This window comes from Ovis canadensis, chromosome 20, assembly GCF_042477335.2.
Source record: "Ovis canadensis isolate MfBH-ARS-UI-01 breed Bighorn chromosome 20, ARS-UI_OviCan_v2, whole genome shotgun sequence".
Taxonomy (NCBI): domain Eukaryota; kingdom Metazoa; phylum Chordata; class Mammalia; order Artiodactyla; family Bovidae; genus Ovis; species Ovis canadensis.
In genome coordinates, this window is record NC_091264.1 from 46,395,264 (window position 1) to 46,419,228 (window position 23,965).

The following is a 23,965-nucleotide window of genomic DNA, read 5'->3' on the forward strand; positions in this document are numbered from 1 at the left end:
GCTGTACATCACCAAACAGTGACATAGATCCCAGTTTTATCCACACCCCAGTACACGATTTTACCTTTCCTGGAGGTTTGTACTTGAGCCATGTTTACAGTATCATTATTGACAGGACCTCCCACTATGGTTCCGGCTTCTATCGTGTTAGACATTTTGGTTCTCTTCTCCCAGACAGTGGTGTTTACCTACTGAAATAAAAGCAAATATAAAAAGAGGTGTCCTATAGCATGGCCCCAATTCTTCTAAGAATTAGGAGGAAATGTTTAGTGGAAAAAGTGCTAGATTAGTGTTCAAGAGACATGATTTGTTGTCCAGATTCTATCACTACCCAAATGTGTAGTCGTGGGAATGGCACGTCTCTGCTTTCCTCAAATGAGGGATCTGGTCTGGCTTGCCTTAATGGATTGTACTATTCTTTCCAGTTCTATGTTTCCATATCTTTCAGCTGCTACCAGTAGCAACTGGCTGTTAAAACCTGACAATCTTCTTTGAAATTTCACCTGGAAGATTCCAGTAGATTAAATAACCTGAAAAACTAGATCTACTAAAGAAGATCTAGATATACAAGATAGCATATTCAAAAGCAGAGACATTACTTTGCCAACAAAGGTCCGTCTAGTCAAGGCTATAGTTTTTCCAGTAGTCATGTGTGGATGTGAAAGTTGGACTGTGAAGAAGGCTGAGCGCCGAAAAATTGATGCTTTTGAACTGTGGTGTTGGAGAAGACTCTTGAGAGTTCCTTGGACTGCAAGGAGATCCAACCAGTCCAAAGGAGATCAGTCTAAAGGAGATCAGTCCTGGGTGTTCATTGGAAGGACTGATGCTGAAGCTGAAACTCCAATACTTTGGCTACCTCATGTGAAAAGTTGACTCATTGGAAAAGACCCTGATGCTGGGAGGGATTGGGGGCAGGAGGAGAAGGGGATGACAGAGGATGAGATGGCTGGATGGCATCACCGACTCTATGGACATGAGTTTGGGTAGACTCCAGGAGTTGGTGATGGACAGAGAGGCCTGGCATGCTGTGATTCATAGGGTCACAAAGAGTCAGACACGACTGAGCAACTGAACTGAACTGATACAAGACAGAATGTGGCAAACATCTGTTTTACTATTTATTTGTTGATTCTTGGCTGTGCTAGGTCTTCATTGCTGTGCATGGGCTTTCTCAGTGCTTGGGCTTCTCACTGCAGTGGCTTCAGGCTCTGGAGCATGTGGGCTCAGTAGTGGTGTACAGGCTTAGTCGCCCTGTGGCATATGATCACTTCTATGAGTGTTTATAATTTTGGATCTTGAATTCATATTAAGTGGAGTTTCATCTTCAGTAATTCTGAGTGATCTGTGTTGAGCAAATCAGTCTAGGCCCAATTCTCCTTACTTCAGTTTTTCAGCTGAGCAAAAACTGATCCCTTTCGGCTGATCCCTTCCTAGGCCAGGGATGGAACCCATGTTCCCTGTGTTGGTTGGCAGATTCTTTACCATTGGATCACCAGGGAAGTCCTGAGAAAGCATCTTTTTAAATACATATATTAAAAGGTAGTATGAGATATCTCCATGGATGTAATGAAAAATTAGAGGAATGAGCTTACTCTTCAGAAACCTTGGGCCTGGGGACAAAGCATCAGTTTTTGTCAGGGGCTTGTCAGGTCCTTGTAGGGAATGGAGGATGAAGCCTAAGACTCATGCCAGGAAAGCAGCTTTAATAGAGATCTTGACATAGAGCCAGAAACCTCAAGGGAATTCAAAACTGAGTTAGAGACTCTGCCCTTTGCAACAAGTGTGACAGTGACAGCTCTCATGTGCGTTGTCCTGAGCCTCTCCTGAAAGTTACAAAAATTCATAACCATGTTTTGGGAAGTTGGAGTTTGGAATTCACATTGTCTTAACTATCTGAGAACTCTTGCTCAGCTGAAAAACTGAAGTAAGAAGAATTGGGCCTAGGCTGATTTGCTCAACACAGATCACTCAGAATTACTGAAGATGAAGCTCCACTTAATATGAATTCAGGATCCAAAATTATAAACACTCATAGAAGTGATCATCCAAGGCAAATCCTCAGACTCAGCACATAGCATGGTTAAACTACTGAGAACTTCCCAAAAAATAGACTGCACTGATAAACACATTCTATAAGCATCCTTAAAATAACTACAATACTTTGGCCACCTGATGCAAAGAACTGACTCATTGAAAAAGACCCTGATGCTGGGAAAGATTGAAGACAGGAGGAGACAGGGATGACAGAGGATGAGATGGTTGGATGGCATTGCCAACTCAATGGACATGAGCTTGAGCAAGCTCCAGTAGTTGGTAATGGACAGGGAAACTTGGCGTGCTGCAGTCCATGGGGTCACAAAGAGTCAGACATGACTGAGCAACTGAACTGAACTGAAAATAACTGAAGAAATAAAATATAAGAAGATAACAAAAGAATAGGCAGATTTAAGAAAGATACTGCTTGAAATACAAAAGACAAATTTAGACACTGTGATTGGAAACTAGCTGACTAGACAGAGCTAATGAAAGAATAGAGAAATAGAAGGTAGAGCTAAGTAAATTGTATCAAATAAGACTGAGTAAGATGATGAAGTATGATAGCAAAGTTGACAGACCTGGAAAATGGAGTGAAAAGTCCAGTATACATTGAATAAGAATTCTAAGAGGAGAAAAAGAGAACTGGAGAGAGGCGACCCAATCAAAAAATGGGCCAAAGAACTAAATAGACATTTCTCCAAAGAAGACATACGGATGGCTAACAAACACATGAAAAGATGCTCAACATCACTCATTATTAGAGAAATGCAAATCAAACCCACAATGAGGTACCACTTCACACCAGTCAGAATGGTTGCGATCCAAAAATCTGCAAGCAATAAATGCTAGAGAGGGTGTGGAGAAAAGGGAACCCTCCTACACTGTTGGTGGAAATGCAAACTAGTACAGCCACTATGGAGAACAGTGTGGAGATTCCTTAAAAAATTGCAAATAGAACTACCTTATGACCCAGCAATCCCACTTCTGGGCATACACACCGAGGAAACCAGAATTGAAAGAGACACATGTACCCCAATGTTCATCGCAGCACTGTTTATAATAGCCAAGACATGGAAACAATCTAGATGTCCATCAGCAGATGAATGGATAAGAAAGCTGTGGTACATATACACAATGGAGTATTACTCAGCCGTTAAAAAGAATTCATTTGAATCAGTTCTGATGAGATGGATGAAACTGGAGCCGATTATACAGAGTGAAGTAAGCCAGAAAGAAAAACACCAATACAGTATACTAACACATATATATGGAATTTAGGAAGATGGCAATGATGACCCTGTATGCAAGACAGGGAAAGAGACACAGATGTGTATAACGGACTTTTGGACTCAGAGGGAGAGGGAGAGGGTGGGATGATTTGGGAGAATGACAGTCTAACATGTATACTATCATGTAAGAATTGAATCGCCAGTCTATGTCTGATGCAGGATGCAGCATGCTTGGGGCTGGTGCATGGGGATGACCCAGAGAGATGTTATGGGGAGGGAGGTGGGAGGGGGGTTCATGTTTGGGAACGCATGTAAGAATTAAAGATTTTAAAATTTTAAAAATAAAAAACTAAAAATAAATAAATAAATAAAAAGGAAAGAAATAATGAATCAGACTCATTCAGAACAGATGAAACATGATAGTTCTCAGATTCAAGAATCACAATGAGTCTCAAGCCAATGAAATGAAATTTATACCTAGACATATCATAAGGACACTGTCAGATACAAAACACAAGCTTTATTTATAATAATAGCTGCCGTTAAAGGTCATTGACAAAAGGGAAGAAATCCATTTCAGTATGATATCAGATAGAGGAGTGGTGGTGTTTTTAAAAAAAAAAATTTTCAAGATAATATAAAAAAGACAAAATACAGGAAAATAGGTAAAGAACAGGTAACTATCAGAACAGTAGACAAATACAGATCAAGAACAAATGGGGTAAATGCACTCTGCCTTATTATAAAGGAAGGAGATGGATGTCAAAGAACAATATCATTCTATTTATTACCCATCAACTTTCATAAATATTTAGAAGACTTTTATCACCAAGTTTAGGCAAAAGTGTGAATAAATAAGCTATTGTTTGTAGTGGTCAAATTTCATCCCTTCCACCTGATACTTCATGGTGTCTGCACAGCCACACAGAGTATGTCCCAAGATACTCCTTGTAGCAATATTTGTAAAAGTGAAAAATCAGAAACAATAATCAATGATCATTAATAATTAAATTAAGTAAAGTATATGTAAACTTTAGAATACTATGCAGCAGTCAGAGGAATTCACTAGATCTGTCTTTGTGACCCCATGGACTGTGGCCCATCAGCCTCCTCTGTCCATGGAATTCCCCAGGCAAGAATACTGGAGTGGGTTATCATTCCCTTCTGCAGTGGATCTTCCCAACCCAGAGATTGAACCCACGTCTCCTGCATTGCAGGCAGATTCTTTACTGTCTGAGCCACCAGGGAAGCCCTTTAAAAGCATATAAAAAATTTAAAGGCATATTGGTGAAAAAAAAGTATGTTTGTAAAATAGTAAATATAAGATTCTATAACTTTTCCATTTAATTTTTATATGCTTTTTAATGTAGATTCAATGGATTCCTTTTGATTGCTGCATAGTATAATAAAATTTACATAAGTATAACATATGTATACATAATATCCCATTATATAACTTATGTTCTTGCAAGTGAATAGAAAATGATGAAAAGAAACTTTACAACACTGAGACAGTGACAGCTCTCATCTACATTGTCCTGAGCCCTGGTTTTAAAATTAAGATGCATGAATCTGGTAACACGGGTCATCTATGAATATATATAAGGGAATGAAGAGGACCATTGCCTTGGGAGGGATGGCCACATGGAAATTTAGATCTATCTATAATGGCAACCCACTCCAGTATTGTTGCCTGGAGAGTCCCATGGACAGAGGAGCCTGGTGGGCTACAGTCCATGGCAAAGAGTCAGACACGACTGAAGTGACTTAGCACATAGCATGGTTTTTAAATGTATTACAACAGTAATGTATTTGTGAATTATTACTATGGTTAAAAATACATTTAAAACTACAATGACAAAAAACTGTCACAAAAACGGGTCGCAGTGTTTGAAGTGTCAGAATCTTTCATTCTGACACCTTCAAAAACCGTGTGCACCCGTGTTCATGCATGATAATGTGTGTCAATGGCTATTCACATAGGCCTCTTCTGATTCCAACTTGACTGAACATATCCTATTCTGAGAGGAAAACAATAAGTGTTGCCTTTATTCCAAAGTGATGGGAGAGACTTGAGAAGGAGGAGGCTGCTGAACTCACTTCAAGGGCACAAACTGAGATAAAGAACCTGAGAAAGCTTCTTTAGAGGAAGGTGCAGGTACGCGCGTCACTTATTCACCCTGACTTCATGAAAGAGATCAGGTGGATGCTGCCCCTTACTCCAAGTCTAACAACATTGGCTGCCTGCAACGGGATCGTCCAGAGCTTGACTTATGTGCCCCGGAGGCTGTGTATGTGTGTGCACCACTATGAGTGTATGAGAGAGAGAAGGAAACTGATAAGTAACACAGACCTCAGAATCTAAGGTCATGGAGCAGCAACTCATGGCCTGAGGCTGCAGGGCAGAGAAAGGGCCCACAGCACATCGGAGGGTTGTGAGACTTCCCACAGCAGCAGGTGCAAGGATGCCTGGACAGATACATGCAGGTTCCTTCTGAGCCAGATATGAGTGACTAGAGAGGTCCAGGTTATAGCCTTTTAAAATCCTGCCAAGAGAATTGTCTTGAGGGACCACATGACTCCCCAAAAGGTGAGGTGGAGTGCTGGATGCCCAACGGCTGAGGGAGGAACAGTAAGGGCTGAGCAGAGGGCATGGGAGAGACTGATGGGTGTCCCCAGCAGGGAAATCTCCAGAAGAGTAATGTTGAACATCCACCCAAGCCTACAGAGCCCCAATGGCAGATCTTAAGAGTCCAGGGAACAACCATACTTCTTGCCTCTTACCGACCACCCTAACAACCAGCCTGAAATGGATCAGAAGCCTCAGTTACCAGGAGGGGCAAGAGGAGTGGACAGAGAAAGAGAATAAGAAGCCAAACCAAATCTTCCACCACCACCCTCCCCAGCCAGACCCAAGCTGGAGATAAGGAGAAGTTCTGCTTCTAGATAAAATTTGGAAGTTGTATGCTTTTCATCAGACTGGAGCTATGAATTATCACATGAGATTATTTGGAGGCTGAAAATAACCAATGGCTTGTTCACTCTCTGAAAATGATCAGAAAAGTTATGGAGCTGAGCAGACGTAAAGGGAAGTGAGGGCAGAGCAGGAGTTGCCTGTAAAATAAAATTTCTAATTTCTCTCGATGGAGTACTACCTTAATTAACATAAGAGCATGGATATATCTGATTCTTTGATGATATTGTTTTTAAGTGTAAATGGAAACACTGCACAATGTCTGTGTTGTGCACATCACAACTACAGTGGGTAGCGATTAATTAATACAACAGTTGCCTCATTACATCATTTTAAAACAGAGATTATAGACCAAGGAACCCTCTAGTCCATGTTGAAATTCAGAAACAAATTGAAACTTGAATTGGAATTCAAATCATTGCTCACTGGCAAAATAGAGTGGGCCTGATAACTGACATGAAACCTGTCACAAGAAGGGACTGAATATCCCAATATAACACTGTCGCTCAGATCATGAACTCCTTATTGCCAAATTCAGACTTAAATTGAAGAAAGTAGGGGAAACCACTAGACCATTTAGGTATGACCTAAATCAAATCCCTTATGATTATACAGTGGAAGTGAGAAATAGATTTAAGGGCCTAGATCTGATAGATACAGTGCCTGATGAACTATGCAGTGAGGTTCGTGACATTGTACAGAAGACAGGGATCAAGACCATCCCCATGGAAAAGAAATGCAAAAAAGCAAAATGGCCGTCTGGGGAGGCCTTACAAACAGCTGTGAAAAGAAGAGAAACAAAAAGCCAAGGAGAAAAGGAAAGATATAAGCATCTGAATGCAGAGTACCAGAGAATAGCAAGAAGAGATAAGAAAGCCTTCTTCAGCTATCAGTGCAAAGAAATAGAGGAAAACAACAGAATGGGAAACACTAAAGATCTCTTCAAGAAAATTAGAGATACCAAGGGAACATTTCACGCAAAGATGGACTCTATAAAGGACAGAAATGGTATGGACCTAACAGAAGCAGAAGATATTAAGAAGAGGTGGCAAGAATACACAGAAGAACTGTACAAAAAAGATCTTCAAAACCCGGATAATCACAATGGTGTGATCACTCATCTAGAGCCAGACATCCTGGAATGTGAAGTCATGTGGGCCTTAGAAAGCATCACTGCAAACAAAGCTAGTGGAGGTGATGGAATTCCAGTTGAGCTATTTCAAATCCTGAAAGATGATGCTGTGAAAGTGCTGCACTCAATATGCCAGCAAATTTGGAAAACTCAGCAGTGGCCACAGGACTGGAAAAGGTCAGTTTTCATTCCAATCCCAAAGAAAGGCAATGCCAAAGAATGCTCTAACTACCAAACAATTGCACTCATCTCACATGCTAGGAGAGTAATGCTCAAAATTCTCCAAGCCAGGCTTCAGCAATATGTGAACCGTGAACTTCCTGATGTTCAAGCTGGTTTTAGAAAAGGCAGAGGAACCAGAGATCAAATTGCCAACATCTGCTGGATCATGGGAAGTTCCAGAAAAACATCTATTTCTGCTTTATTGACTATGCCAAAGCCTTTGACTGTGTGGATCACAATAAACTGTGGAAAATTCTGAAAGAGATGGGCATACCAGACCACCTGACCTGCCTCTTGAGAAACCTGTATGCAGGTCAGGAAGCAACAGTTAGAACTGGACATGGAACAGCAGACTGGTTCAAAATAGGAAAAGGAGTATGTCAAGGCTGTATATTGTCACCCTGCTTATTTAACTTCTATGCAGAGTACATCATGAGAAACACTGGGCTGGAAGAAACACAAGCTGGAATCAAGATTGCCGGGAGAAATATCAATAACGTCAGATATGCAGATACCACCACCCTTATGGCAGAAATTGAAGAGGAGCTAAAAAGCCTCTTGATGAAAGTGAAAGAGGAGAGTGAAAAAGTTGGCTTAAAGCTCAACATTCAGAAAACGAAGATCATGGCATCCAGTCCCATCACTTCATGGGAAATAGATGGGGAAACAGTGGAAACAATGTCAGACTTTATTTTTTGGGGCTCCAAAATCACTGCAGATGGTGATTGCAGCCATGAAATTAAAAGATGCTTACTCCTTGGAAGAAAAGTTATGACCAACCTAGATAGCATATTGAAAAGCAGAGACATTACTTTGCCGACTAAGTTCCGTCTAGTCAAGGCTATGGTTTTTCCAGTGGTCATGTATGGATGTGAGAGTTGGACTGTGAAGAAGGTTGAGCACCGAAGCATTGATGCTTTTGAACTGTGGTGTTGGAGAAGACTCTTGAGAGTCCCTTGGACTGCAAGGAGATTCAACCAGTCCATTCTAAAGGAGATCAGCCCTGGGATTTCTTTGGAAGGAATGATGCTAAAGCTGAAACTCCAGTACTATGGCCACTTCATGAGAAGAGTTGACTCATTGGAAAAGACTCTGATGCTGGGAAGGATTGGGGGCAGGAGGAGAAGGGAACGACAGAGGATGAGATGGCTGGATGACATCACTGACTTGATGGTCGTAAGTCTGAGTGAACTCCGGGAGTTGGTGATGGACAGGGAGGCCTGGCGTGCTGCAATTCATGGGGTCGCAAAGGCTCGGACACTACTGAGCGACTGAACTGAACTGAATTACCCCTTAGGGCAATTAGTTCAAAGACATAGCATTCAGTGTAATGTTTTTTTCCCAAAGGTTATACCTATCCGTGAGCTTCCCAGGTGGCTCAGTGGTAAAGAATCCACCTGCCAGTGCAGAAGATTCAGGTTCAACCCCTGGGTTGGGAAGATCTCCTGGAGGAAGAAATGGTAACCCGCTCCAGTACTCCTGCCTGGGAGATCCCATGGACAGAGGAGCCTGGCTGGCTACAGTCCATGGGGTCACAGAAGAATCAGACATGGCTTAGTGATTATATAATGACAGTACCTAGCAGGACTCTTCTAATGTACCAGCACCTGAAAGTTCACTGACCACTAGTTCATTGACTCTGTAAATATTTGTTGAACCAATAAGTGGAATATTTTGCTACCTTAGCTCTTTCTCTTGCATTTATGACTGAAGGACTTAGTTTTCATTAAACTTCCCCTCTCCATACTTATTGTTACAGAAGCGCTTACTAGTTTTTCTGGTAACCAGCAATAATGTCAGCATATTGTCCACACCTGCATCCCTTACCCTGTATCTGCTTTGTCCCGGTTTCCACTGCCTTGTTAACTCCTGCAAAGTCTCCAGGAGAGGCACAAAATGAAAAAAAGAAGTAAAAATGACATTTGGTATGAAGATAATGGCAGTAGTACTGACAACAACTTAGTAACCAGCGTCACTTTGCCAAATCTAACTACTTTACCTGGTTGTGTGCGGAAGTTATATCCAAGCTGAAATGGGAATAGTGAGAAAGAGGCAGCTCTGAGCAAGGGCATTCCAGGCAAAGAAACAAAGCAAGTTTGTCCAACATGACCAGGGCAGAGTGAGTGAGAAGGTCAGCGGCGGGAGATGAGATCAAAGTGGTGGTTGAGGACACACCATGTGGGGTCCTGTGGGTAGATAAGGGGACTGGATTTGTCTTGGCTGCTATAGGGGGGGACATGGTCTACAAGGGTCAAGACTGGGAACCAAGAGACTTGAGAAGAGGCTGTCATAGTTACCTATTCAAGAGTTAATGGTATCTGGGCTGGGCTGTCGTGGGGATCTGTTTTGGAGCTAGAGTCAAGAAGAATTGCTCATGAGGTGGATAGGGGGATCAGGAAAGGGGGAGATTTTTTGGGAAACTTCGAGAATTATGGCTTGAGTGAGTGAGTGAATGGTGCTGTGCATTCAGTCGCAGTAGGGAAGATAAGCAAGAGGAGAGCAAGTTTCCAGAATAAAAACAGGAGTTTCATTTTGGACATGTTGGGTTTGAGTTGCCTGTTTGATCCAGAAGGGAAAAATAGGCATTGTGTCTATGAGTTGGTAGTTCAGGACAGAGGGCCCAAATAGAAATATAAATTTGAAAGTCATCAGCCTTATCTATTTACTTGGAGACCAGAAAATGAGGAAGAACCAGCAAAAAAAAATTGGGCCATTCATTCCTGTATCAATTTCCTGTCACTTTCTCTGGCCGAGATTGTTTCTGTGTCTATTACCTTTGCATTAAATATATCCTGGTCTTCTGCCATTGATTAGTTCACTGTAGAATGAGGCTCTTCCTTAAGGTACCAGGCAGAGCTATTAATAGCAGAAATGTTATCTTTGTCTGGTCTCAGCACTGAGCATTTCCTGTATATAAGAACAGTTCGTGGTTCTTATTCAGAGGCCCCAAATTAAAGTTCTCTGCCCCAAACTCTTCACTCATTACCTACTTCCCAAAGCCTTGTGGGATTTCATTTTGTTTTACTTTTCCCTCATGCATAAATTAATTGGAAAGGTCAAGTCTGTTTTCGTTATTTGATCTGTTAGCCCCTATGAAATCTCCCTCTGCCAGAATTTACGTTTATTGTCTCACCATAGACATGACTGATTTTTTTTTAATTAATGCATCCCATAAAAACAGGCCCAGTTTAGGAATCTTAAACTACAGACTATCTAGTCTAATTCCAATAAATGGGTGATATTAACTCTAAAAAATATAATTTTAAATTATTGATTTGCTTCCAGGTCTCTGTAGCCATCCTTTTAGATAATTTTATTCCCAGAGTTTTATTCCCTGGAGTTCTGGGACCCTGGTTTCTTTTAGGTAAAGATAACATCCTTTCTCACTTTTCAGAATTATCTCAGGAAAAGTCTCTTCCCCACCCCCAAAACAGCAAACTAAGCAGCTCTCTATGGGAAAACCCATTCTCATCATCTCAAAAGCAGAATATTAAAGAACAAAAGATGGAAGGCTCACCGGAGGGAGGTGGACTACAGGATCCTCATTCCATTCAAACTGATTTCTCTAAACATTCCCAAATTTCCTAGTAGTCTCTAGGAGATAAATGATTACCCTAAGCCTTTAGCCCTTGTGTTACCAAAGGGGAGAAGTTTATTGGCATAATGGTTTAATTTTAACTTTACTTTCATTGTCTCACTGACAAGTAGATCGAGCTCATTAAATCCTGCTCATGCTTCAAGCGCAGATGAGGCCACCACCCTCATCCCTGATATTCCGTTTGGAATAGATGCTCCTTATAGGAGCCTGACAGCCCATGCTCCTTGTTTAAGCGCTGGTGCCTTATGAAGTGGCTCAGGGTTATTATATTCTTCATGAGAAGGGGTATGTCTTGTCCCTTTTAAGTCCTCTCTCTGTCACCCTCCTGTTTAATACAACTGGGCTCTCCAGAGTAGAGACTTAATATATTTTAGTTAACTTTAATGATTTTTGTGGTTTTCTGATTATATCTATTTGCACAAAGCCACTGAGTTTTCTGTGAAAATAGACACCATGTGATTCTTCTCCCTTTTTTTAATTTAATTTTTTAATTGAAGAATAATTGCTTTACAGAATTTCCTGGTTTTCTGTCATGCATCAACAAGAATCTGTTCCCTTTTGTAACAAAATATTTCATACGACTCAGGCAAGCTTGTCTGTTTGCTCATCTCTGATTCTCTCTCTTTAAATTGAACTTTATTTGATTTACAATACTATACTAGTTTCAAGTGTACAGCATAATAATTCAATATTTTATAGATTATACTCCATCAGTTCAGTTCAGTCGCTTAGTCGTGTCCAACTCTTTGTGCCCCCTTGGACTGCAGCATGCCAGGCTTCCCTGTCCATCATCAACTCCCAGAGTTTACTCAGATTCATGTCCATCACGTCGGTGATGCCATCCAACCATCTCATCCTCTGTCGTCCCCCTTTCCTCCTGCCCTCCCTCCCAGTATCAGGGTCTTTTCATGAGTCTTTTTTTTTTTTTTTTTGCATCAGGTGGCCAAAGTATTGGAGTTTCAGCTTCAACATCAGTCCTTCCAGTGAACACCCAGGACTGATCCTCTTCAGAATGGACTGGTTGGATCTCCTTGCAGTCCAAGGGACTCTCAAGAGTCTTCTCCAACACCATAGTTCAAAAGCATCAATTCTTTGGCACTCAGCTTTCTTTACAGTCCAACTCTCACATCCATACATGACTACTGGAAAAACCGTAGCCTTGACTAGATGGACCTTTGTTGGCAAAGTAATGTCTCTGCTTTTTAATAAGCTGTCTAGTTTGGTCATAGCTTTTCTTCCAAGGAGCAAACATCTTTTAATTTCATGGCTACAGTCATCATCTGCAGTGATTTTGGAGCCCCCAAAAATTAAGTCTGTCACTTTTTCCATTGTTTCCCAGTCTATTTGCTATGAAATGATGGGACCAGATGCCATGATCTTAGTTTTTGAATGATGAGTTTTAACCCAGCTTTTTCACTCTCCTCTTTCACTTTCATCAAGAGGCTGTTTAGTTCTTTTTCACTTTCTGCCATAAGGGTGGTGTCATCTACATATCTGAGATTATTGATATTTCTCCCAGCAACCTTGATTCCAGCTTGTACTTCATCCAGTCCAGCATTTCTCAAGATGTATTCTGCATACAAGTTAAATAAGCAGGGTGACAATATACAGGCTTTACGTACTCCTTTCTCAATTTGGAATTGGTCGGTTGTTCCATGTCCAGTTATAATTGTTGCTTCTTGACCTACATACAGATTTCTCAAGAGGCAGGTCAGGTGGTCTGGTATTCCCGTCTCTAAAAATTTTCAACAGTGGAAGTAACAAATAGATTCAAGGGATTAGATCTGATAGAGTGCCTGAAGAACTATGGACAGAGGTTCACGACATTGTACAGGAGCTCATCTTGGATGATCAAGACCATCCCCAAGAAAAAGAAATGCAAAAAAGGCAAAACGGTGGTCTGAGGAGGCCTTCTGAATAGCTGAGAAAAGAAGAAAAGCTAAAGGCAAAGGAGAAAAGGAAAGATATACCCATTTGAATGCAGAGTTCCAAAGAATAGCAAGGAGAGATAAGAAAGCCTTCCTCAGTGATCAACGCAAAGAAATAGAGGAAAACAATAGAATGGGAAAGACTAGAGATCTCTTCAAGAAAATTAGAGATACCAAGGGAACATTTCACGCAAAGATGGCACAATAAAGGACAGAAATTGTATGAACCTAGCAGAAGCAGAAGATATTAAGAAGAGGTGGCAAGAATACACAGAACTATACCAAAAAGATCTTCATGACCCAGATAACCACAGTGATGTGATTACTCACATAGAGCCAGACATCCTGGAATGTGAAGTCAAGTGGGTCTTAGAAGCATCACTATGAACAAAGCTAATGGAGGTGATGGAATTCCAGTTGAGCTATTTCAAATCCTAAAAGATGATGCTGTGAAAGTGTTGCACTCAATATGCCGACAAATCTGGAAAACTCATCAGTGGCCAAAGGACTCAAAAAGGTAAGTTATCATTCTAATCCCAAAGAAAGACAATGCCAAAGATTGTTCAAACTACCACACAATTGTACTTATCTCACACTCTAGCAAAGTAATGCTCAACATTCTCCAAGCCAGGCTTCAACAGTACATGAACCATGAAATTCCAGATGTTCAAGCTGGATTTAGGAAAGGCAGAGGAACCAGAGATCAAATTGACATCTGCTGGATCATGGAAAAAGCAAGAGAGTTCCAGAAAAACATATATTTCTGCTTTATTAACTATACCAAAGCCTTTGACTGTGTGGAGGATAACAAACTGTGGGAAATTATACTCCATAGAAAGTTAAATTCTCTCCTGAGCCCACTAGCAACTAGATGGCACTTGGCAAAGCCGTCACCAACCTCCATACTGGCAAATCCAGTGATCACTTCTCAGGTCTTAGCTCTCAATACTTGACAGCTTTCATCACTCACTCCTTTTTCCCCTTGTCACATGCCATTTAGGTCTGGTTTTTCTCATGCCTTATTTGTTGCTCTTTCTTGAATCCTTTTTGCTGAATCAGCATTTTTTCCTTACCCTCTAATGTTGGTGCACCCAGAACTCTGTTCTTGAACGTCCTCTTTAACTGAACTTATTCCCAGTGATCTCATGCAGTCTCCTTTCTTTAATGCCTTTCCTCTGAGCTCCAAACTTTATTTGCTCAGCTGCCTTCATCTGTTGTGATTAGATTTCCACCAAGTGATGCAGAACCACAGCAACTCCTCTTTAATCCAGTGACCCACACAAGTGCCCTCTCCCAGAAGGTGTGGATTTCAGTCCGTGGTGCTCCCCTTTGACCCTACAAGTAGTAACTGCCCCTTATCTCTCCTGTTGTTTTGTTGTTTAGTTGCTAAGTCATGTCCAACTCTTTTGCAACCCCTTGAATAGTAGTCCACCAGACTCCTCTCTCCATGGAGTTTCCCAGACAAGAATACTGGGATGAGTTGGCATTTCCTTCTTGAGGGGATCTTTCCAACCCAAGGATCAAACCCACGTCTCCTGTATTGGCAGGCGGATTCCTTACCACCGAGCTACCAGGGAAGCCGTATCTCTGCTAGTCCTCCACTATTTGGTTATTTTTGCTTCCTATTAGCCAGTCCCTGAGTCCTTACTCCAGTTCCTTGAATTCATTCTTTATACTAAAGTTTCCTATTTCAGATAACTGTGTGGTTTTTCTTTCCTAATTAGATCTAGTGGTACATCCATAGATTTATCTTTTTATATTAATATATTTACTGAATATTGAATCATTGGGATCATAGATTATCCTCGTGTGCTAATGATTAATGTTCTCCCAGAGTTGCTTTCTAATATTTATTAATAACATATGAAATAGGTCAAATCTGAACAATTTTGAGCATGTTGTTTTCATTGGTTTCATCATATTGTTATATTTTTTACATATATAGAAATGAAATGTATTTTGGGGTAATTTGAGGTTCAGTTTTCTCTCTACATTTCCTAGAATCTCTTTGCCTTTTTATGGGAAAAAGAAATCTGCAGCTGCCATACGCAGAGACAAACACACAAACACACACACACATACACACAGAAGGCACAATTGCTTAATTCAAGGAACAATTGATTTGCCTAAGTTTATTCTTAGCTATTATATTCTTAGCTATTTCTAATCACATGTTAATCAATTTCCTCTTAGAAAGTCTTAGACTTTTCTTCACAATATCTCTGTGCATTTTTGTTCTTTGTCCCAAATCTCTGTAGCTTTTATTTATGTAGAGGTTTAGATTACATTGTTTTACTTTATAGCCTTGTAGATAAAAAGGAGCTTTTTTTTCCCCCACAGTAATACACAGTACAGTAATGTATCTGTTTTCATTTCTCTCTTTAGATGTTCCTCTAAACACAATGCAATAAATCAACTCTTTGGAAAATTCCTTGACAAATATTACTAAATATGTCACAAAATGTCATCAATGATAGTGATGGCGATACAAAGATTCTTTGTCACGCTCCTGACTCTCTGGGGAATGGTACTGATATTTCACCATCAAACATGATATTGGGCTTTAGGTTGAGATATACTAGGCACATATGTTAGGAATCCTATTTGTCTTATTTTAATAAGCACTTTTTAAATGTAAAATAAGTGTTAATTATGCCTTTATAGCAAATTTTGAATTTAAAATACTTTTTTTGGGATGGGAGATTTGTTGTTAGCTCTGTCAGGTAGGAGGAAATTTCCCCCTACCCCTCTTGAGTTCTTTCAACTGGTCTAATGATTAAATTGACGCAAGACAGGTAAACAGGAGAAAAAAAAATCTAATTCTCAGTGGATTCTCATAGCAATGAGACCCCAAAGTGATCAGAACAGGTTGTTTATATCATTTTTAAACAGAGAAACAATTATTTGGAAAGATGTAACAAAACAGACGGGCTTGTGCTTGGGGCAGCTGACTAATGAAGAAGTAACAAAATTTGTTTATATATCTTTCTAAGTCTTGAATTCCCTAAGTCTGGTGATGTATTCTACCCTCCTGGTACAGGGTACCTTCACATGGAAGATTTATTTTCCACTTTTAGGGGGAAAGCAGGAGATGAGAATAAGTTTTTTAATTATTTTTTTCACTGGTGGTTTCTCAGGTCACTTTAATTCAAAATAATCCACATGCTGTTTTCCATTGTGGTTGTACCAGTTTACATTCCTTCCAACTGTGTCCTAAGGCTCCCTTTTCTCCTCATTCTTGCCAACATTTGATATTTGTGTGGTCTTTTTGATGACAGCCATTCTGACAGGTATGAGGTGATATCTCATTGTCGTTTTGATTTGTGTTTCCCTAATGCTTAGCATGGAAAAGGCAATGGCACCCCATTCCAGTGTTCTTGCCTGGAGAATCCCAGGGACGGGGGAGCCTCATGGGCTGTCGTCTATGGGGTCGCACAGAGTCGGACACGACTGAAGCAATTTAGCAGCAGCTTAGCAGCAATGCTTAGCACGGAGAAGGCAATGGCACCCCACTCCAGCACTCTTGCCTGGAAAATCCCATGGATGGAGGAGCCTGGTAGGCTGCAGTCCATGGGGTCGCTAAGAGTCGGACACGACTAAGCGACTTCACTTTCACTTTTCACTTTCATGCATTGGAGAAGGAAATGGCAACCCACTCCAGTATTCTTGCCTGGGACAGAGGAGCCTAGTGGGCTGCTGTCTATGGGGTCACACAAAGTCGGACACGACTGAAGCGACTTAGCAGCAGCAGCAGCAGCAGCAGCAATGCTTAACAATGTCTTTTCATGCAAAAAAGAAACAGACTTACAGATGAGGCAGAGAACAAACTAGTGGTTACCAGTGGAGGAGAGGAGGTGGGGAAGTGCTTCAGGGGGTTAAGAGGCATAGAGGTGTTTTTCTGTTGTTGATATTTTTGGTGAATAACTTTGGGAGGCCCTATTCAAATCAAAGATTCTTTTTAGGGTACTGTGAATTTGTAAAAGAAGTGTATCTTTTTATTGGCAATCTATTGCTAGGAATCAGTAAGTAGCTCCATCGATTCTCTTTTTCCTACTTCGTGACTAAAAGAAACTCCTTTATCTATTATAACCTAATCTCCAAAGTGACACAATCTAACTTCTGCTGTATTGTGTTTTCTGCATCCCATAACCTCAGTTCAGTTCAGTTCAGTCGCTCAGTCGTGTCTGACTCTTTGCGACCCCATGAATCACAGCATGCCAGGCCTCCCTGTCCATCACCAACTCCCAGAGTTCACTCAAACTCATGTGCATCTAGTCAGTGATGCCATCCAGCCATCTCATCCTTTGTCGTCCCTTTCTCCTCCTGCCCCCAATCCCTCCCAGCTTCAGAGTATTTTCCAGTGAGTCAACTCTTTGCATCCTGTGGCCAGAGTACTGGTGTTTCAGCTTTAGCAACGGTCCTTCCAAAGAACACCCAGGACAGATCTCCTTTAGAATGGACTGGTTGGATCTCCTTGCAGTCCAAGGGACTCTCAAGAGTCTTCTCCAACACCACAGTTCAAAAGCATCAATTCTTTGGCGCTCAGCTTTCTTCACAGTCCAACTCTCACATCCATACATGACCACTGGAAAAACCATAGCCTTGACTAGATGGACCTTTGTTGGCAAAGTAATGTCTCTGCTTTTTAATATGCCATCTAGGTTGTTCATAACTTTCCTTCCAAGGAGTAAGCATCTTTTAATTTCATAGCTGCAATCATCATCTACAGTGATTTTGGAGCCCCCAAAAATAAAATCTGACACTGTTTCCACTGTTTCCCCATCTATTTCCCATGAAGTGGTGGGACCAGATGCAATGGTCTTAGTTTTCTGAATGTTGAGCTTTAAGCCAACTTTTTTACTCTCCTCTTTCACTTTCATCAAGAGGCTTTTTAGTTCCTCTTCACTTTCTGCCATAAGGGTGGTGTTATCTGCATATCTGAGGTTATTGATATTTCTCCTGGCAAGCTTGATTCCAGCTTGTGGAAGTCCCATAGACTAACCCTTGTATAATATGGGAGAGGGGCTGCTCAAGGGTGCCAATACTAGGAGGCAGAGGTGATGGAGTGCCATCTTAGAAGCTGGCAGCCACACTAGACCTTCAGTGAAGTCATCCAAAAGTCTGAAATTGGCTTAGAGTTGACCATTGTTAAATTCTGTGCTTACTATCTTTGTCTAATATTCCACAATAAGATATGTGTTGGTGATAAGAACTTTTGTGGGCAAGTTCCTGACTCAAATGACAGTAAAACTATTATTTCACTACTGGACATGCTGGGCTTTCTTTGGGGATGTATTCATTCAACAGTTTTTAGAATTTATCCCATTAGCTTCAGCTTACTAAAAGTTTAACTGAAGAGCAACTATAGTGAGTATTTGCAAGTGCATTTTCGGTAACCATTGTTAGGAACATAATGCTTTATCAGTATTAACTTACTAATTTGGTGAATCACCTTTATGGATGTCCCAGTATTGAATCATCCTTGGATTTGGGGGAGGAACACTTTGAGGCAGTCATCAAGGACTCCAGCTGCAGATAAGCTAATTCAAGATCATCAGAAACCAAAGTATTTTCAGAGCAACTAACTTTCGAAAATAATAGCTGTAATTAACTATGTTTTTCTGGTGTATATGTTCATGGCTCTGAATCACACAGTTTATTGGGTAAGACATGATGTACTTTTTGTTGAACTTATTATTTGCAGATGTGGTAAACATTCAAGCCCACCAGGTAGATGAGAGTTAATTCTCTTTATTATCCGGGCTTCCCTGGTGGCTCAGATGGTAAAGAATCTGCCTGCAATGCAAGAGACCTGGGTTTGATCCCTTGTGGGGAAGATCCCCCAGAGAAGAGAATGGCTACCCATGTCTTGACTTAAAGAAGTTATCTCCAAGCATGTCCTTTAATACTTCTGAAGCATCTCATATAATGACACTGTTTCTAGAAAGTCTGTTAATTGGATGGAATATGAAAGGCAATTTTTCAAATACAAGAGTAACTCAAGAGACATACTAATACCTCGATAGTGCCCAAGTGCTTTGGCTTTTAAAACTTTCCCAGATTTTCTGAAAAGACGCCAGATCATCTTCTTTTATTATTTGATGATTGTTACTCTACAAGTCTGAGGTAGAAGGATCAGGAGCCTGAGAACAAGCCTCCAATTTTAAAATGGGGAAAATGAGCATGTTTGACTTCCTATTTTCTTTAGCGCACGGAAAATGGTCTTTCCCAACTTGAAGTTCTTTTGTCAAAGGGGTGTTTCTTGTTTACTGACCTTGTAGGACACCAGATGGCAATGAGTACTAATTTATATTCTTTAATTTTGTTATTTTGGAATGCTACATAAATGAAATCATATAGTATGTAACCTTTGAGATTGACTTTATTTCACTCCGCATAATTCCCGAGATCTATCCAAGTTGTTGCATATATCACTAGCTTGTTCCTTTATATTGTTGAATAGCATTCCATGGTATGGATAAACAATAGCATATTTGACATTCGCCTATTAAAGGACATTTTAATTTTAATTTTTTTCCCAAGCTTTGGCCAGTACAGTTCAGTTCAGTTCAGTCGCTCAGTCGTGTCCGACTCTTTGCGACCCCATGAATCGTAGCACGCCAGGCCTCCCTGTACAAATAAATAAAAAATGAACAGAACCCTGCTGTGAACATTCTAACGTGCTGCTGCTTCTAAGTCGCTTCAGTCGTGTCCGACACTGTGGGTTTTGTATTAACGTAAATTTCCATTTCTCTGGGATGGATACTCGGTAGTGGGAGTGCTGGATCACATGGTAAGCATGTATTTAGTTTTTTAAGAAACCACCAAAATATTTTCCAAAATGCCCCATTTTATTTTCTCACTGTGTGAGAGATTAGAGTGTGGAAATTCATGCCAGCATTTCATTTTTCCTCACTATTTTTTAATTTCACTTGGCTAATAGGTGTGTATTAGTATCTCATCATAGTCTTAATCTGTATTTCCCTAATGACTACTAATGTTAAACAGCTTTTCATGTGCTTTCTTATCATGTGTTATGTCCCCTTCTGTGAAATAGCTCTGTAATTTTTGCCCATTTTTTAATGGGATAATTTGGGTTTGATGTGGTTTCTTTTTTTTTAACTAATGAGGTTGGAAAGTTCTTTATAGACTTTAAGACTTTTGTCATATATGTGGTTTGAGCATATTTCATTTATGCCTATAGCTTGTGTTTTTATCCTCACAGAGACTTTCACCAAACAAAAGGTTTTACTTTTGATGAGGTTTACCAGTTTTTTTCTTTATTGGATCATTTTGGTTTCATCTTTGGTTAGCTCTAGATCCCAAGTATTTGTATATTTTTTCCTAAAATATTGATACTTTTACATTTAAACCTGCCATCCATTTTTAGTTTCTTTTTGTAAATGGTTTGAGGCTTAGGTGGAGGTTCTTATTTCTACCTATTGTTCCATCATTATTTGTTGAAAAAAACTATTCCTCCTCCATTACATTTCTTTCTCATTGTCAAAAATCAGTTGGCCATACTTGTGTGAGACTATTTGTGGGTTCTTTCCTGGTCCACTGATACATTGATCTACCCTTTTCCCATTACTGTACAGTCTTGATAACTGTAATACATAGTAAACCTTGAAACTGGGGAGAGTGGTTCCTCTCACTTCATTTTTCTTTTTCAAAATTATTTTATATATTCTAGTTCCTATAGCTGGCAGCTAATAGTTTTAAGAGGCTTTTGGGGTTTTGTTTTACTTGTGGATTCTTGTTTTCTTCTACACAGACTATCATGGCATCTTCATACAGAAGGCATTTTATTTCCTCCTTTTGGATCCATATCATATGCCTTTAGTTTCTTTTTCTTGTCTGATTGCACAATGGAGGACTTTAGTGTGAAATCGAATTTAATGTTGAGGATCGATGTCTTTGCCTTGTTCCTAACCTTTTGCGGAAGCATTAAGTCTCTCTTCATTAGTATGATGTTACCTGTAGGATATCTGTAGGTGTATTTCATTAGATACAAAAAGCTCTCTTCTACTCCTAGTCTGTTGAGATTTTTTAATAAGATAAGGGTGACACATTTTGTCAAATGTTTTTCCTGCATTCTTCAATGTAATCGTGTTTTCTTCTTTATACTTTTAATATGCTGAGTTGCATTGATTTATTTCAAGCCAGTCTTGCATTCTTTGACCTCTATAGATTGCTGGACTTGATCTGCTAATACTGTGTCAGTGTTCATAAGAAATATTGGCCTGTATTTGGTTTTTTCTTCTACTGTTTTAGTCTGATTTTAGTATTAGAGTAATTTTAGACTCATGAATTGGGAAATGTTTTATCTTCTTTTATTTTCTGGAAGAGATTCTGTAAAAACAGTGTTATATCTTGTTTAAACATTTGGTAGAAATCTTCAATGAAACCAGCTGAATCTGGATGTTTTAGTTACTATTTCAATTTCTTTAAGATATAAGAATATTCAAATTCTCTAATTTATCTTGGATGAACTCTACTAGTTTGTGTTGCTTATAGGACTCCCTTATTATCATTTTAATAGTTTGTTATTTTATCCTCTGTTTGATTTTTGAGATTGGTAATTGATGTCTTCTCTCTCTTACTATCAGTCTGGATACAGCTTATTCAGTTGTATTGATCTTTTTAAAAGACTTTTTTGTTTCACTGTTTTTTCTGTTTTAATCTTATTGAGTTCTCTTTTTATTCTTTCTTTATGCTTAATTGAACTTATTTTGCCCTTTTTTCCAACAGCTTAACATGGAAACTTAGATTAATGGCTTAAGAAATTTTACCTTCTCTGATATTAACATTTAGTGCTAAATTTCCTTCTAAGCTAGCTTTAACTACATTTTACAGATTTTTTTAAATTAAACTTTTTTCATTTTGAGATCATTATAGACTCATATACAGTTGTAAGAAATAATACAGAGAGATACCATGTACCCTTCACCCAGTTTCACCCAAATGTAATGAGAGGGTAATAGGCAGGAAGGCCAGGGGTCTCTAAACAGAGGAAACAGACTGCAAGTGTCAGACATTTTTTCTCTCTCTCTTAAGCAGCAGGAGGAAACAAATAAGTGTTAGATTTTCTCCCCTTCTCTACATGAATTTAAAAAGAGGTTTCCTTTAAAATTCTGTGCTGCCATAACAACACCTGGTTCCACCTGAACTTAACTTTTCTCAAACCTTGAGCTAACCAATGCATTTTTCTTATGGAAATATTTGTCTTAAGCTATGTTAGTGAACTATGTATTTACCCTAGACTCTGTCTTCAAGGTGGTTCTGCCTAAGACTCAGAACTGACTTAACAAACCAGTATGTTTTACTCATGCAAATATTCTCTTAAGCTATGTTAATGAGAATATATTTCCTTAGAAACCTGCCTTTCTTCAAGATTCATGTCAATCATTTTATGACCGGGGACAACTCAAACTTTGTGCCAGTGTTATCTCAAAATGCATTTTGTGGGTGAGGGGCCTAGTGCCAGTCTCTGAGCTTTGAGACATTTCCTTTCTCCAACTAGCAGACTGCTAGAAGCTATATAACATCTAGTTAAAGACTAGCAGGGGGGCACTCTTTCTGCCTCCTTCTGATGTCCATGTCAAAAGCTTTCTCTATCTCTTTTATACTTTAATAAAACTTTATTACACAAAAGCTCTGAGTGATCAAGCCTCGTCACTGACCCTGGATTGAATTCCTCTCCTCCAGAAGCCAAGAATCCTGGCGTCTTTCGTCGCTCAGCAACAACCTTTCACTTTGCTTCCCTGGTCGGGCTTCGTCTGTCTGTTACCAACACAGGTGCTGTACTCATCCCTCCCGGTTCTACCACAGAGGTGGGGTGGAGGTGCACCAGGGGTAGACCTGATGGAATCCGAGGTTAATGTCCAGTGTCTCACCATTAAAACCTTGCTTGCCTCTGATGCCACCTGGGGTGCAATAGAGTAACCTTCTGGAATGCCTCTCAAGCTAAGACCGTTAGAGGAAACATTCATCTCCAGAAGTGCCTGTGCAGGACCCTGAGTATATTCCTGACCACAGTAAGACCGGTACAAACATAAAAACCATTATGTTCCTTCTGAGCATCACCACGCTGGTATAAGTGATAGCAAAAGAAATGGTGAAGGGCTGGCCAGTGAGGAAAAAATGATTTTGTCCTCAAGTTATTAGGGCCAGTCCTTCCAGTTTATTCCCACAGATTCCACAGAAACAATATCTAAGAAATTGGGACAAAAGCCATTGGAGAGCCTCTTCTGGTCCACTAAGAGCTAGCATTACCAAAGGAAGAAGCGTGCTGTACTTCCTAACTGAGTAACCTTTAACCTCAGATATGCTCTTGGGGCTAGAATTCCATCTAGCTTTGGAACTTTCAACTCCTAGCAAGGCTAGGCGCTTCTTGACTACCAATCCAAGTTTGGGACCTAAGTAACAATACACAGTAATAGCATAGATCACAAGTCCCTTGAAAGTCTGTGATCCTAGAGATTAGGTTAGTAGTTCTAATTCCCAGGGAGTTATGAAATGGTCAAAGAGACTGGAAAGTTTGGCTGAGAAAGGAGAGCTCAGTCCACATGCTTTGCCCATTTCTGGCTGCTCCCCTCACAGGGAGGCTGGATGTCTCATGGCATTGGCAGGTTGGTATAAACCCCTGACAGGGCTCCCCTTTTCAGGGTTGCCTTCAGTCATTACAAAGCACCTCAAAACAGCAGACCAGGGCTCCTCATTTGCTTCACTCACGGTGTGTCATTCATTCACACAAGCACACCGTAGTTAGTAAAGTGCAGCAGAAAACGTGTTTTCTAGGAGAAGAAAGAACTAGCGCTCCAAGTGTCCTTACCTTCTCCTGAA

The 23,965-nt window shown here is 40.1% G+C and overlaps 2 protein-coding genes across 5 annotated transcripts in view; one reads left to right on the forward strand and one right to left on the reverse strand.

Annotated features, from left to right (window-relative positions):
• The window catches only part of SLC17A4 (solute carrier family 17 member 4), a 38,631-nt gene extending 27,421 nt beyond the window's left edge, over positions 1 to 11,210 (reverse strand). Inside the window, exons 1-3 of one of the 4 annotated variants that reach the window (XM_069563647.1) lie at positions 11,112 to 11,190; positions 10,369 to 10,501; positions 65 to 188 (exon numbers count right to left, since the gene is read on the reverse strand). In XM_069563647.1, the coding sequence (XP_069419748.1) occupies positions 65 to 188; positions 10,369 to 10,401 (157 nt within the window). In that variant the 5' untranslated portion in view covers positions 10,402 to 10,501; positions 11,112 to 11,190. Of the gene's footprint in view, positions 1 to 64; positions 192 to 10,368; positions 10,502 to 11,111 lie in introns of all 4 variants that reach the window. The other 3 variants (XM_069563650.1, XM_069563649.1, XM_069563648.1) reach the window with 3 other exon arrangements.
• The window catches only part of SLC17A1 (solute carrier family 17 member 1), an 89,922-nt gene extending 76,792 nt beyond the window's left edge, over positions 1 to 13,130 (forward strand). Inside the window, exon 14 of the mRNA XM_069563703.1 lies at positions 12,132 to 13,130. The gene's annotated coding sequence lies outside the window, so the exon portion shown is untranslated. The remainder of the gene's footprint in view (positions 1 to 12,131) is intronic.
• Positions 13,131 to 23,965: the final 10,835 nt, after the last annotated feature.